The following is a 14318-nucleotide window of genomic DNA, read 5'->3' on the forward strand; positions in this document are numbered from 1 at the left end:
CAAAGCAAGCCAGGCAGTGATCAGCAGCTTTTATTTAGACCAGACACACAAATCAGACACCACCACCACCAATCAGAGCAGTACAACCTGTGAGCAAAACAGGGAATTGACGGGGACTTGTTGTGTACCATCTTTTAGTGTTGGCCTTGAGTACAGATTTAAAGAAAGCTAATGGAATACAAAGCACTAATGTGAAGAGACCCTATATGCGCACAGTGGGTATGTCATGCCCAGCTATCATCCTGCTTCCCTTCTTCTGAGAACATGATCACAGTCATCAGGAAGAGTACAGTTGTCCACGAAGGATCAGGCCTGAGATGTCAGACTTCAGAGTAAAGCACTTATGTCAGATGGTCTCTAAAAATAAGGAAGACTAAGATGTGGATACAGGATGACTTTTAAAAAAAATCTCTTCTCCTGGGATGACCTGTTTAAAACAGAAATAAAAACACTTTCTGGTTTGACCCATTTCTGATCGAAAGTCATGCTATGGCTTGAACTGTAAGGAAGAGTTCAAACCTCTTTTGCATAGTCCTCCCCCCCCCCCAGGGATAGAGGTGGGGACAAGAAAACATGATAGAAATTTTGATGAATATTAAAGAGGCATAACTTCAAATTTTAAAATGGCCTCAAACATCCCATTATTCATTTTGCTGATTGGTGATATGCTGCAGAGTCAGAGTCCAGGGTTTAGCCAGATGTGCTGTAGGTCAAATGACTCATGAACTTTTCAAGCAGGCTGTGTTCTTGGAAGCTTATCCAGTTTCTGGTCTGGTTCTGCAGTTAGCAGTTCTGCAGTGGAACTTAGGCACATAAGTGAGGTATTTGGCACCACTTCCCTAAACCCTAGCCCACACCCTCTGCCCACCCTCAGAGCTGATCAGCCTCTTCATCTCAGTGCCTTTGGAGGGGGAGGGTTTGACAGGCTCCTGCCACTATCTTGCTCTTTTGTGTTGCTGCTGGTATGTTTCAAATGCTGCTGAAGACACGGGTTTGGTTCGGAGCTGTTTTCCTTGTAGTGAGTCCAATAGGCAACTGCTCCATGGGCTTCTTCCCTGGGCCAGTGGTGGTTTCATTTTTTTTTTCTTTTCTCATACTTGTAGTAGGGGCTCCGCAACATGAAAAGTAGAAGTATGAAAGGGATGAGTAAGTAGGGGGCATAGACGGTTACAAGGGTTAATCGTTCATGCAAAGTCTCAGGTCCTTTGAAACCACTGGCTTTGGAGAAATTCTCAAATAAAAGCGTGAAGAGAATTGGAACTAAACTTGTCATGGTGTGAACTGAGTAGATGATTGCAGGGGTTCGGATCCACTTGCAGCTTCCTGAAGTAGTTAGAGGAAAAGAAAAGAGCAAGGGTCAGAGGTTTGCTTGGGACTCCAAGGATGTCCATGACATTCTCTACCCTGTTTCTGCTTGCCTGCTCCCCTCAGTCAAATCTTTCTGTCCCCTTCTCCAAGTGGAACGTCAGAACAAATGGAAAACTGGATGTTATACTGCTCAACATGCAAACTTACATGACAGCTGGCACCCCAGCTCACTGCCAAAAAGCCAAGGGTAGGGGCTGGAATGTAATTCGGTAAAACTGCCATTACCAGTTAGACCTAAACCCCTGTCCTGCAGTGTTTGTGCATGAAATAATTACATACAGGTGAGAAGATCAAGAGGCGGACTCAGTGACACTGGGGGACTCCAGTGGGAAATAAACATTTTTCAGCTGCACTAGGTTAGGTATCAAGTACACAGGTATGGCCACCTTCTTTATAAAAGCATTAAGTATATGAATACACTGTAAGAATAAATTTTAAATGAGAAGTTAAGCCCTTTAGGGATTAGCTGGATGCTACTGTTTATAAGTCAGTATGATATACACTTGTGTTTATATATGTAAAAAAAAAAAAAAAATAAGTCAGTATGATACTATACAAAGCAGAAAAGTCAAAGCCAGTGATAACAGAAATCAATTCTGTATGTGTGTGTGGGAAACAAAAGGGAACAAACTCATCCTTTTAGTGGCCTCAGGTGTTATGTGTGTGAGAGACATTGCCATATAACTGAAGCAGCCACGCAACCCACACACAGTCTAGGCCACATTAATGTCCCCTTTACATGATCTATCCTGGCTATTTCCCCCGATCTGATGGCCCCCTCATACAAACTACCGGACCATTCCTCTCTCCCTTGGAGATACATTTCCAAAAGATTTCTGAGCAAAAATGGGACTTTCCTACCATTTACCAACCTTTGAAGAAGGCATATGTTGCAAAGGGAAAGAAAGGCAGCTGAAACAGAAGCTCACAGAACAAGAAGGACTTAAACCACACCGGGGGATCCTGTAGCAGAGGGTCTTTGAACTCCTTGGTGTACCACTTCAGCAGGTTTCTAAACTGGAAAGAGACAATGATCATGATGAATGACAGCCACTTGGCCTGGAGAGGCTCAGCTCCAACTCATGTGAAGATCCACTGGATGAGTCCGTCGTTACTTAGCTCCCTTGGCCAATGGCACACCGGCTTGCTTTTGTGACATGGCCTAAACATAGACATTTAGTAAAATCTTATTAGCCCTAACACAAATGCTACCTTTTCTGAAGTTTCTCTCAATTCTTCTAGCTCCTCCTTTGTGCTACCCAGCATTTGTTCATAGCCCCGTGACATCACATATCCAGGTGTCAAGACACATATCCATTGTCAAGAACCAACAATAACCCAGGAGTCTGAGGCTGCTGTGAGCTAGGCTGACCCCACGGCACTCTAGTCTGGACAACAGAGTGAGACTCTGTCTCAAAAAAACAAAACAAAAACCAACAATAAGTACCTGGCACTTGGTAGGCTCTCGGGATGTTCACTGAATGGAAAAACATGACATTTCTGCCAACAATATCATTCTTTGTTTTTTTAAAAAAGGGAAAACCATCCTGACGTTTTTCCTTTCACAACATGTGCCATTCACCAAAGGCCAGATTCCCTCAAATACAGAAATGAAATGAATTTCCCTCTCCTTTTTTTGGGGGGGAGGGGTAGTGATGGAAAGGGAGGTAAATCTAACCACTGTGGGGATATAATTTTGGACGCTTTAACGCCAGTATCGCAAATAAGTTCCTTATCATTCTTACTTCCCCTAATTCTAAATTGTTTTCTTTGAGGAGACCAGTAGGATATTAGCGGAAGATCAAAGTCTGCCCTAACCTACAAACTTCACATCTTCTAGGCTGTGCAAGTCTTGAGAGTTAGCGGTCTGTTTTAGCTTGGGCCCCACCCTTATAATCACCCCGTCGAATAAAAAGATGCAGATCCACGTAGACGTGGCTACAGGCAGAGGAAGGAGGCAGAGATTGAGGCTGCCCATTTTCTGCTTTTATAGGAGCCCAGCGGCTTGGGCTCTCAGCTTTATGTGGACTACTCAAAGTCTGTCGTGTTTAACCTTCTGGAGGTGGCCTTGTCCTGACACACATGCCTTAATGCCAAGTATGTCTTGACATTAAGACGAATAAAAGCAACTCCAGGGTAAGAATTTATCTTGCGATGGAAAATCCAAGGGCATTTTTCCTGTTAAATTTTAATCAAAAGATAAAGGCTCACTGTTGTGAAATAGAGGCCTCGCCACTGCGAGCGAGCTATAAGCAAACATCCAGAAACAAACGTTCTGTTGGCGTAATATTAATTTCAGAGAGGCTCTGGCTAGATAACCAATTTGTTGACCAATCTCTAATTTATACTCGATTTGAAATGAAAATTCATGGCAATACCCTTTGTTTACTCCTAAGCACTTCTGAGGACAGTAACATGGCAGGAAATACTTGTAAAGGTTAAGCACTGTCCCTCTCCAGGGCTCCATTTTGTCATCTGGAAAATGAGCAACTTGGACTAAATGTTTTTAAGATCCTTTTTTGCTTGTTAGATTACTTTTAAAAATATTGGAGGAAACTACTTGTTTTAAAAGATTTGCTGTATAATTTAAAAGGCATTCTGGTCCATTTGAACTTCATTTTCTATTTAATTCGTATAGAATCTCTCAGATCCACCTTCATAAACGGAGGCAGACTTACACAGTGCTATAATTTATAAGGGCTGCAGAATGAGATTAGCGAACTTCAAAAATATTCTAATCAGCCAGCTCTCATAATCAGTTAGGACCCAGTCACTTGTCCACAGTTATATACCAGCTACCTAATGCCAGGAGGCGGCCCAGGTCCCCAGGAGAGTGGTGGGGAGCGTGGGACCTGGGGCAGAGTGCCTGGCTCTGGGCAAGGCCTTTAATCTTTCTATACTTGCTTCCTCATCTATAAAGCAGGGCCAGTAATAGTGCCCACCTTGCTAACACAGATAGTCTTTGGAACCACGGCTAGCATATAAGATTACTTAATTGAACATATACTGGAAGATGTTTAAATTTAATCGTATTAAAATCACAGCATGTAACTGGCCATTAATAATTACTTAAGATTTTCCAAAAAGGTATTATTAATAAAACTATTTCCATTTATACTCGATTCACATTTGACTCAACTTACCATAGTTATCCATGAAAAGATTCACCTGGCCTGCACACTGGCTTTCTAAACCAGAGGTTGCTTACTGAACAATCTTGCACTTTTCTAATTTAGGATGAGAACACAGACTGATTTCAGATCTAGATAGATGCTCACCTGCTTTTCCTTAGATTAACAGAAGCAATGTTACCCAGCTGCAAATGATAACACAAAATGTTTCCCATCCTCTCCTTCCCATGTTCCAATCCAAACTAAATTATTTTACTGTTTCATAAGTTCTCCAAGTGTTGATTTGGTTTAAACCACAAAAAAATTTTAATTTGCAAATTTCAGCCCAACCATTATGTGATCTCACACTGGCTTTTTTAGTTCTAGGGAAAAATTCCTTCTATTTAGGGAGGAAAAACAACAGATGTTGAATTTTGGTATTTTTCAAAGAGAATCTGAGAATAACTCAAGGCTTGTATTGTTATTTTCCCCCTAGAGAAGCAACAAAATCACCATTCCTTACCTCAAAGCAGCAACTGAACAGTGGCATGGGCCTTCCAAGCCAGGATGACCCTATGCTGAAGCCCTGAAACATCCTCAGACAGACAGACACACACACACATACACACACACAGTTTCTGGCCAGATCCTGCCTGCACTGGCCATTGGGCCTTTTGAAGTAAGACAACATTAAAAAAATAAAGGTGAGAAAGTTTTACCAAATCAAATGTCTTTAAATGGGGTCTTTATGATGCTGGGCACCTTTTCATTGTGTTTTGTGAGTGGTGAACAAGGACTTGTGGGAGAATGGCACATTCAGAAAGGAGAAAGGAACCAGCAGCTGGTAAATCTGGAAGGTCTGTATGGACTAACATGCTACTTACCAAGTATTAAAGGGACCGATAACATCAGAGACTGTAAACAGGCAGCCTAAGATTTTTTGGCTATACAGGTTTCAAAACCACAGATATGTCAATACTACAGTAGGTTCTCCTTTTTTCAAGGAACTAATGGCCAGCACAGAGCTACAATGACCTCTTTAGAAAGAAAATGCACTATTTGGTCTTGTGGTAGGCTGAATGGCCTCCAAAGATATCCATGTCCTAATCCCTGGAACCTGTGACTCTTTCCTTATTTGGCAAGAGGAACTTTACAGATATGATTAAGTTAAGGATGCTAAGATGGGTTATCTGGTGGGCCCTGAATATATGACAAGCATCCTTATAAAAGTGAGGCATAGGCCGGGCACAGTGGCTCATGCCTGTAATCCTAGCACTCTGGGAGGCTGAGATAGGCGATTGGTCGAGGTCAGGAGTTCGAAACCAGCCTGAGCAAGAGCGAGACCCCGTCTCTACTATAAATAGAAAGAAATTAATTGGCCAACTAATATATATAGAAAAAAAAATTAACCGGGCATGGTGGCATATGCCTGTAGTCCCAGATACTTGGGAGGCTGAGGCAGCAGGATTGCTTGAGTCCAGGAGATTGAGGTTGCTGTGAGCTAGGCTGACGCCACAGCACTCACTCTAGCCTGGGCAACAAAGTGAGACGCTGTCTCAAAAAAAAAAAAAAAAAAAAAAAAAAAAGTGAGGCATAAGGAGATTCGACCACAGAAGGGGGTACTGTGACAACCTGAAGCAGAGACTGAAGTGATGCAGCCATAGGCCAAGGAACGTTGATAATCACCAGAAACTTGAAGATGCAAGGAACAGATTCCCCCTTAGAAATCCAAAAAGGAACCAGCCCTGCCGACACCTCCATTCTAGCCCTATAAGGTTCATTTCAAACCTCTGACCAGAACTGTAAAAGAATATCTGTGTTAAGTCACTACATTTGTGGTAACTTATCACAGCAGCAATAGCAAACTAAAACACTCTGTATATATTTGAACTTATAATTTAACCCAAATCTCTTATATGACTATAAGTCATGCATGACTTGTAAGCTGAGGCTATAGAGCCCTGACCTGCCCAAGACAACCACCCAGTTCTTGGAAGAACCAAGTCCCCAGACTGCTATCCAATGCTCTCGCCACACACTACCTAAGCTTTTTTCAAGGAAAAGGTCAGAGGTCTTCCCATTTATTGCTGGTTCTAGAAGCAAACAAAAAGGAGACTTATGGGAGCGGGGGAACATTCTTGAGCAGTGGCTCTTAACCTTTTTGGGAGGATGAGACCCCTAGAAAAGTTGATGGGAGCTACAGACGCTCCTTCCAGGAAACACAAGGCGTGAGCAACTTTTGCACACACTCTTGGGAGTTCATGATTCTCAGATTAAGAACCCCTGTCCTGCAGAGAAAAAACATTTAAGGAGAAACAGAGGCAAAATCGGATCTTTAGGTGAACCAGTCTTGCCCACAGTTCTGCAGACAGGTTGGAGAAACAGACCTGAAGACATGAATTCCATGGAAGAAGGTTACAGTGTCAAGGAAAAAAAAAAAAGGGAGATCTAAAGGAGGAAAAAAAAAGGCAGTAAAGCAAACTTTAGGGTCAAGAATGCTCTCCAGCAACCAGGAAATGGCGCTTTTCACCTTTATTTCGCCTCACGGGATCCTTCTTATTCAAACCAAATATTAAAAGTGATTTAAAAAGGTGTCATTAATTTACTCTTAAGCTTTTGAAGTTGCTGAATCCTGATTTTGAAGCAGTGACGATTTGTGAAGGCCCAAACTGCACCAACGAAGGTGCTAAACTTTTAGACGGACCTAATTCTACCCGGATTTCTTCTGTGGGATTAGACTGGTATTTTATAGCCCTTCCGAAAAACACAACTTTAAAACAAATGCAACACGTGATTTTAGACACTGGCTACTTCCCTCCAACACCGACAACTGATCAGAGGTGGAATCGTGGGAGCCTTCAACATACCCAGGGAAGAAATAAAGGGAACAAAGCATTTGCCCTTGCAGCCTGGGAGAAGGGTGTGGGATAAAGAAAAAGCCCGAGGAAGACGTCCAGGCGAGGTTAGGTAAGGAGTAGGTCGGAGAATGGGAAGGGCCCAGGGAAGGCGGGAGGGGAAAGGGGGCAGAACCGGACCCCTGGACGGGCGAGGTGGGGAGGGAGGGCCCGCGGGACGCACGTGCGGACGGGTCTCGGACTGGCGACCCGCGGGCCGGGACAGACCGGGCGCCCCTCACCTCGTCCGGGTAGAGTTCGCGCGGCAGCACCACCTGCAGGTCCATGAACAGCGTGATGGGGATGTGGCTGAGGAAGTAGACGCCCATCAGCAACTCCACGCAGCGCCTGGCACCCGGAGCCCCCATGGTCCGCCGGCTGGGCCTGGCCCTGCTGGTGTGGGAAGAAGCGCCGCTCCGCGCGCAGTCCCGGGCCCGGCGCCTCGGCCGCCGCCCCGCCCTCCTGGGGGGCTATGCAGGCCTCTCCCATTGGCGGACGGGGAGCCGGGGCGCGTGGGCAGGGGGCGTGGCTCCCAGCAGGAAGTGCCCATTGGCTCATCTGAGTGTAGCGCGTAGAGAAGGCGCCTCACAAACTGTTTCCATTGGCCGCCGGGCGTGCCGCGTGGGCTGGGCCTTAGCCACGTCGGACGGTGAGCATGCGCGGAGTGCTGATCCCCGATGCTGGAAGGGGCGTGACGGCCGGGCGTGTACGCGGGGCGCGTGGCGCTTGGGCTCGGGGCGGCTGCTGTCGGTGGTCGCTTTCGCCCGTGACTCCATTCAGCCACTCCATTTGCGTAGTATGGGCCGGGGCCGCTAGTGCTGGGCCGTGGCGCTCCCAGCGTAGCGGATGGGGCCACAGAGCGGGCCGGCCCACAGGCTTTGTGGTGCGCGGGATCCCGGTGCGGCACGGGTGGTTGGCGGCCTCGAGCGATGTAGTAGGAGGTGAAGTGACAGGACTTGGTGATTGGCGTGGAGGATGAGGGGGATCAAGATTCGTTTACGCATTCAGCAGATACTGATCTTTCACTCTCCGCTGGGCCCGAGTCTGGCTTGGAGCGGGATAGATGGGGCTGTCGTTTGCTGCGAAGAGGGGAAGTGAGTATAGGGGAAGATAATTCGGTTTTGGCCATGCTGACACTGAGCAGTCTGCAGCATATGAGTGGAGGTGGCCAGTAGGTCTTGGGTGCACCTGTCTGGACATGTAGATTTGTGAGGCATCAGCGTTTGATGGAGAGCAGAAGGCCTGGAAGAGATCCTAGACGAGCTCCAGCCGCAGGAGTCATGAGAAGAGGGGACTGAGATAGCGATGGGCCAGAAAGAGTGTGATGTCATGGGGAAGGAGGGAGGGCAAAGCGTGTCAGGTGCCCACCAGTGCCCCTGTGGAGAACACGCGTGGTGTGGTGGGGGCAGGAGCCAGGTTAAGAGCAGGGCAAGGAGTAAGAAAGTGAGGAAATGGAGGCAGGGAGTGTAGACATCTGGTCACGAAGGGAGAAGAGACAAGGGGAAGTTGCTGAAGGGAGTACTCAAGAGATCATGTATTTGTCTTTCAGATGAGAGACTTGAGATTGTTTAGATTCTGTTTGAAGTGTCTGGACATGGGGAGAGGTTGTCCATACAGTAGGAAGAGAGCAAGAAATGTGGTTCAAGGCCCTGGAGGTGGAGGAAATGGAAGGATTGGGGTTAGGTCCCAGGAGGTCTGTGCTCTTGCGTGGGCACCGTGGAACTGAGACAGGGGAGTTGCTGGCAGTGTTGAGGGCCCAGTTGAGGTGGGTGAACATTGATTGATCTCCTAGGCTGTGTGTTTTTCTCTAGTGTGGAGTCTGCTCAGAAAAAGGTGGTTGGAGTCATCCAGAGTTGGGATTCAGAAAGAGAAAGGTGATTTTGAGGCATTGAACAAGAGAGTGGATGAAGTGAGGTATTGTGCAATTCCTGCTGGGTAGGGAGAATGTGAGGCCAGAGGCAGGCTGAGAGAGAGTGGAGAAGTGAGCTGCTGAGAGGCCCTGCTGAGGAAGACGTGCTAATGCGATGAGAGTCACGGACTGGTAGACTGAGAGAGTGGGGGATCATGACAGGGGTGCAATGTCTGAGTTCCTGGTGTCAGGAAGAGGTTCTGCCCATAGGAGGGTGTGGTTGAAATGGAGCGGAGGGGAAGGTCTTTGGGGATGAGGTCAAGGGACAGAGCCCGAAGGCCACCTACGATGGTGGTGGCGATCAGGTTATGAAACGGCTGGTGTATAAGGGGAGTTACCAGGAGGAAGGTGGGCATGGGCTGAGGGTGGAGGGGAAATGGTGTGGACATGGCCTTGGGGAGGAGGGAGGCTGGTGACCCTCACTGTAACCCTGATGAGTGTGGGAAAGTGAGCAGCCCATGCTGGAGAGGGCTGTGGGGAAGCTGAGTTCCAGGGAGAGCCAGGTGCCTGTTACTGCAGGAGGTAACGGCTGAGGGTGTGGAAGGGTTTGGCTGGGGAGGAGGGGATGTCTACTAGAGGAGAACAATCAGAGCAGGGAGTAAGGAGACAGCAGGAGAGGGGCGTGGAGGCTCCTTGGTGTGTGAGGAGCAAGGGATGAACGGCATGGGTGGCTGAGCACTGTGAGAACACCAAGTTCTGATGTGTCCTGGGTTTCTTGGGTCGGCCTTGCCCAGGACCCCAGTGCTGCAGCCAGAGGGAGGGAGAGATGTACAGTGCTGTTCCTCCTGCTCCAGGTGCTCCAAGGGGGAACCCAGGCAGGGAGAACTCAGAACTAGCTGCTGCTTTTTTCCAGAAAAAAACAAGCTGATGCCTGGGGAACCTTAGGTGACCTGAGAAAAGAGGGTTTTTTCCCACGAAGTAAAGCTTTAAGGCAAGTTGCTCCTTCCCAGCCTGTCCTGTAGCCTCCAGGTCTATGTACAGTAGTCCTCCTTTATTCGGTTTCACTTTCTACAGTTTCAGTTACCCATGGTCCCGGAATATTCAATGGAAAATCCCAGAAATAAACAATTCGTAAGTTTTAAATTGTGCACCATCCTACCCTGTCCTGCCCAGGATGTGAACTGTCCTTTGTCCAGCATATTCACACTGTCTCACCACTCCCCCCCCCATTAGTCACTTAGTAGCCATCTCTGTTATCAGATGGACCATCCAGGTGTCAGTGCTTGTGCTCAAGTAACCCTTATTTTACTTACTAATGGCCCCAAAGCACAAGAGTAGTGACGTGGCAATTCAGATATGCCAAACAGAAGCCATAAAGTGCTTCCTTTAAGTGAAAAGGTGAAAGGTCTCAACTTAGTAAGGAAAGAGAAAAGAATGCTGAGGTTGCTAAGATCTATAGTACAAGATATTTTGAGAGACCACATTCATGTACCATTTATAATAGTATTTTTTTATAATTGTCCTATTGTTAATCTCTTACTGTGCCTAATTTATAAATTAAACTTTGTCATAGGCATGTATGTATAGGAAAAAAACAGTATATATTGGGTTCAGTACTATCTTTGGTTCAGGCATCCACTGGGTCTCAGAATGTACTCTTCACAGATGCGGGGGACTACTGTATACAGCTCTCCATTCCCTGTCTCCAAACCATTCACCTGAAAAAGAATATGAAGGGCTGGGAGGGCCCTTACAAATAACCTAGGGCCTAACACTTCATGAAGAAACAGGCACGGAGAGTTATTTGTCCCAGGTCACAAAATGAGTGACAAGGCAGAGACTAGTACCCTGGTGTCCTAACTCCCAGCCCCTGACTCTTACAGGGGTCTGAATGGTGTTTAGTTCAGGTCCCCTATCCCTAGGGCAGAGCTGTGCTCTCCCCTCAGGTCCCTCCAGACCAGGGCCAGAAGAGGCCCGGCCAGGATGGAGCACCCTGTACACAGCTGTACCATGCAGAGGGGCTGGCAACAGTGTGCTCCACCTTCCAGCACCCAGAATGGCTCTACGGCCGTGGGGTACAGATCCCTGGAGAACGATGCTGATGACTGCTTGTTGTAGGGAGGGAACATGGTAGTGTGCAGCTGTCAGTGAGACTGTTCCTCAAGAACAGCTCACCCAGCCAAGTTATCTACAGATAAAGATTTTCAAGGCCAAGCACTTTCACCAAGTTCTCTCCCTCCAAAAAACTCTGTTCAGCTGCTGTCTTACGTTTGAAATTCCTTTAGTAGGGGACCACAGCTTGTAATGTGATGAGGTCAGATACGTCTTAGAACACAAATGGCCCTGGGAGAGGTCACCTGAGGAGGACTGTGGAAAAGTGACTTTCTTGTCCTTAAGAGACAATGTTTAGCACCTTTTGAAAATTATTTGTAATGAGACAAACACCATTAGCCCAACAGTCGACCCCATTGTGGTAGAAAAGGAATTCTAGCATTGTGACCCCAGCTGAAAGATGCCCGAAGCCCCGGCCATACTGGCCACTTTCCTCTTCGGCAGCAACGGTACAAAGCTCTTTCCTCGGCTCTCTACTTAAAATGCACCCACCCTGCTCACCCCACTCTTGCCCCCTCCTTCATCCATATGTATTTCAATGCCCTGTTGAGGGCCACCCAGTTGCCTGTTTTGGTGGCACTGTCTCTAAAAGTCTATTCCTTTCCGCTGTGAGCAGCACTGGTCTGAGTCCGTGTCTGTGGGTGTGTCCCCAGCAGATCGCAGGTGCCTTGAAAACAAGGACTGTGCCTTATGCACCTTCACTTTATCAACACGTAGCTGGGGCTCACTGTTAAGGGAACTAAATGTGAAAGTGGGACTGCTCTGGCACACGCAGGCTGTCACCTAGTGTAACAGTGAGAAGGGGACACTGGCGTAGGGAAAGCCAACCAATGGCGCGATGTAGCTGTATCAGGTTGCAAGAGGTTCTGCTGCAATGGAAAATGATAAGACCTGGAAAGCTGCTGGCGTGTCAGCAGATGGCTTCCCACGGCAAGGCCCAAGTGCAGGTGTTCATTATCGAAAAGGTCACATTCTGTCAGCACTGGAGGCACAGCAGGGGGCTGTGTGGGGAGAGTCAGAGGGCAGCTGGCTAGCTGGCTTGGGCTGTCACCTCCTTTTCGTGTGACCTGGGCAGAGAGGCAGAGTCGGTGGAGGTTAATTTTGAGACAGAAGACTTCATTTAGGTTTTAAAAACACTGCATTATCTTGATTCCTGAGTTTTTTTTAGCACCCACTTAAGTTGTGTGCCTGAGGTGTCTCTCTCAACTCACCTAGTCCTAGCAGGGCCTGATTATGAGCTCTGGGAAGCTAAGAAGCCAACAGATTTGATATTAGGGCAATAAGGAGACAGTGGGAGTTCTTGAGCAAGGCAGTTCAGGACTACAATAGTGTTTTAGGAAGACTTATCTGGCTCCAGTGTGCAAGGTGAACTGGTGGGAGAAGGCTGGAAGAGGTTGGCATTTGTATACTAGATCACATATTTCCAGAAGTTTGGTGCTTAAATAAAGGAACAAGTTGTAGGTGCTAGGGTCAGGTGTCGAGATAGAGGTCTCTCAAATACATCTGGCAGTGGAAGGGGCCTATTTAATGGAAGAGTTAACATTTCTCATTTGTGGAGTGCTTGTTATCTACTAGAGCAAGGGTTGGTAAACCTTTTCTGTAAAAGGCCACACAATAAATATTTTAGGCTTTTTGGGCCAGTATCTGTCCTGACTACTCAACTCTGCTGTTGTGTGAAAGAAGCTATAGACAATATATAAATGAGTGAATGTGGCCACGTTCCCATTAGACTTTATTAACCAAACAGGCAGTGGGCCTGATTTGACCTGTGGCAGTCAGTTTACTGACACCTGCTTTAAGACAGTGGCATCTTTGTTAAGGTTTCCTGGCCGTGGGTTGTAGTTAGCAAGGGGAAAGGAAGCACGGAGGGGATGCCTTCATCGTGCTTAAGCCTAGGCCTGGAAGTGGCACCCAGCCCTTCCAATCACAGGCGCCCACATCTTACCACTAGGGGGTCTGGGAATGTGGACTAGCCATGTGCTTGGGGAGAGGGCAAGATTTCACTGGTGTTATGAGCCAACTTTGCCATAGCTTCCTATAGGAGCAGTCTGAGAACCTTCATGGAAGGTGTGTTCAAATAGAAGAATTTTGGTGAGCCTTCACTATATGGCTCCATCTATTAATATTTGAGGTCTGTAAGAAACCCCACCCCCACCCCCAAGTAGAAGCAGTAGGAAAAACTATTTCCCAACCACTAATATATGGAGCAAGGATCATCAGTAGATACCACTGGCTGAAAATCTGTTGAGGAATAAGATGAGGTCTCAAAATCTCCCTCCCCAGATCACTTATTACCAAGAAGGAGTTTTACAGTGGAGAGATCTGGCAACCACAACCCTGAGCAAATGACACTTAGTATCACCAGAAATTAGACAAACTAACATTTGTGCTTCCTGATTTGATGGGACAGGAAGTACTCCTACACTTCACCTCTCTAATACACTTTCCAAAAATGTTTAACCCGAATCTAACCATCAGAAAATAAGACAAATACAAATCTTAGTGGCACATTCTACATGACAATTGGCCTCACATTTTCGTAAATACCAATGCCAAGAAAGAAGAAAAGGCAAAGGAACTCTCCTATATTAAAGAATACTAGAGCTTTGCGCAGTGGCAGTATCGTAGCCAATGAGGTTTATCCGAGGCGCGATTATTGCTAATTGAAAACTTTTCCCAATACCCCGCCATGACGACTTGCAATATAGTCGGCATTGGCAATTTTTGACGGTCCCCACGGGGACTGGATAAAAAAAAAAAAAAAAAAAAAAAGAATACTAGAAAGCCTTGACAATCAAATGCAAGATGTGATCCTATGTTGGATCCTGAATTGAAAAAACCCCAAATGAAACACTTATAAATGAAATTTTGGATGGGCACGGTGGCTCACGGCTGTAATCCTAGCACTCTGGGAGGCCGAGGCGGGCGGATTACTCAAGGTCAGGAGTTCGAAACCAGCCTGAGCAAGAGTGAGACCCCGTCTCT

At 46.8% G+C, this 14318-nt stretch overlaps 1 protein-coding gene and 1 non-coding gene across 2 annotated transcripts; one reads left to right on the plus strand and one right to left on the minus strand.

Annotated features, from left to right (window-relative positions):
- Positions 1-15: 15 nt before the first annotated feature.
- On the minus strand, positions 16-7844 carry TMEM97 (transmembrane protein 97). Its single transcript, XM_012740684.3, has 3 exons — positions 7615-7844; positions 2241-2385; positions 16-1323 (listed from the first exon to the last, which is right to left on the minus strand). The coding sequence occupies exons 1-3, from the start codon at positions 7738-7740 to the stop codon at positions 1073-1075; spliced, it is 522 nt and encodes a 173-aa protein (XP_012596138.1). The 5' UTR covers positions 7741-7844; the 3' UTR covers positions 16-1072.
- Positions 7845-13935: 6091 nt separating this feature from the next.
- Positions 13936-14076, plus strand: LOC142862220 (U4 spliceosomal RNA). The gene has a single exon (XR_012913303.1). It is a non-coding gene; the product is annotated as a U4 spliceosomal RNA (small nuclear RNA).
- The last annotated feature ends 242 nt before the right edge of the window (positions 14077-14318 follow it).

Source organism: Microcebus murinus, chromosome 18 (assembly GCF_040939455.1).
Source record: "Microcebus murinus isolate Inina chromosome 18, M.murinus_Inina_mat1.0, whole genome shotgun sequence".
NCBI lineage: Eukaryota > Metazoa > Chordata > Mammalia > Primates > Cheirogaleidae > Microcebus > Microcebus murinus.

What these genes read in the sequence shown, in the direction of transcription:
- TMEM97 (XM_012740684.3), bottom strand. Translation starts at nt 7,740, where the DNA reads ATGGGGGCTCCGGGTGCCAGGCGCTGCGTGGAGTTGCTGATGGGCGTC. An exon ending in GCGAACTCTACCCGGACGAG is followed by an intron (nt 2,386 to 7,614) that starts GTGAGGGGCGCC and finishes GTCTCTTTCCAG; the next exon opens with TTTAGAAACCTGCTGAAGTG. An exon ending in AACATATGCCTTCTTCAAAG is followed by an intron (nt 1,324 to 2,240) that starts GTTGGTAAATGG and finishes TAACTACTTCAG; the next exon opens with GAAGCTGCAAGTGGATCCGA.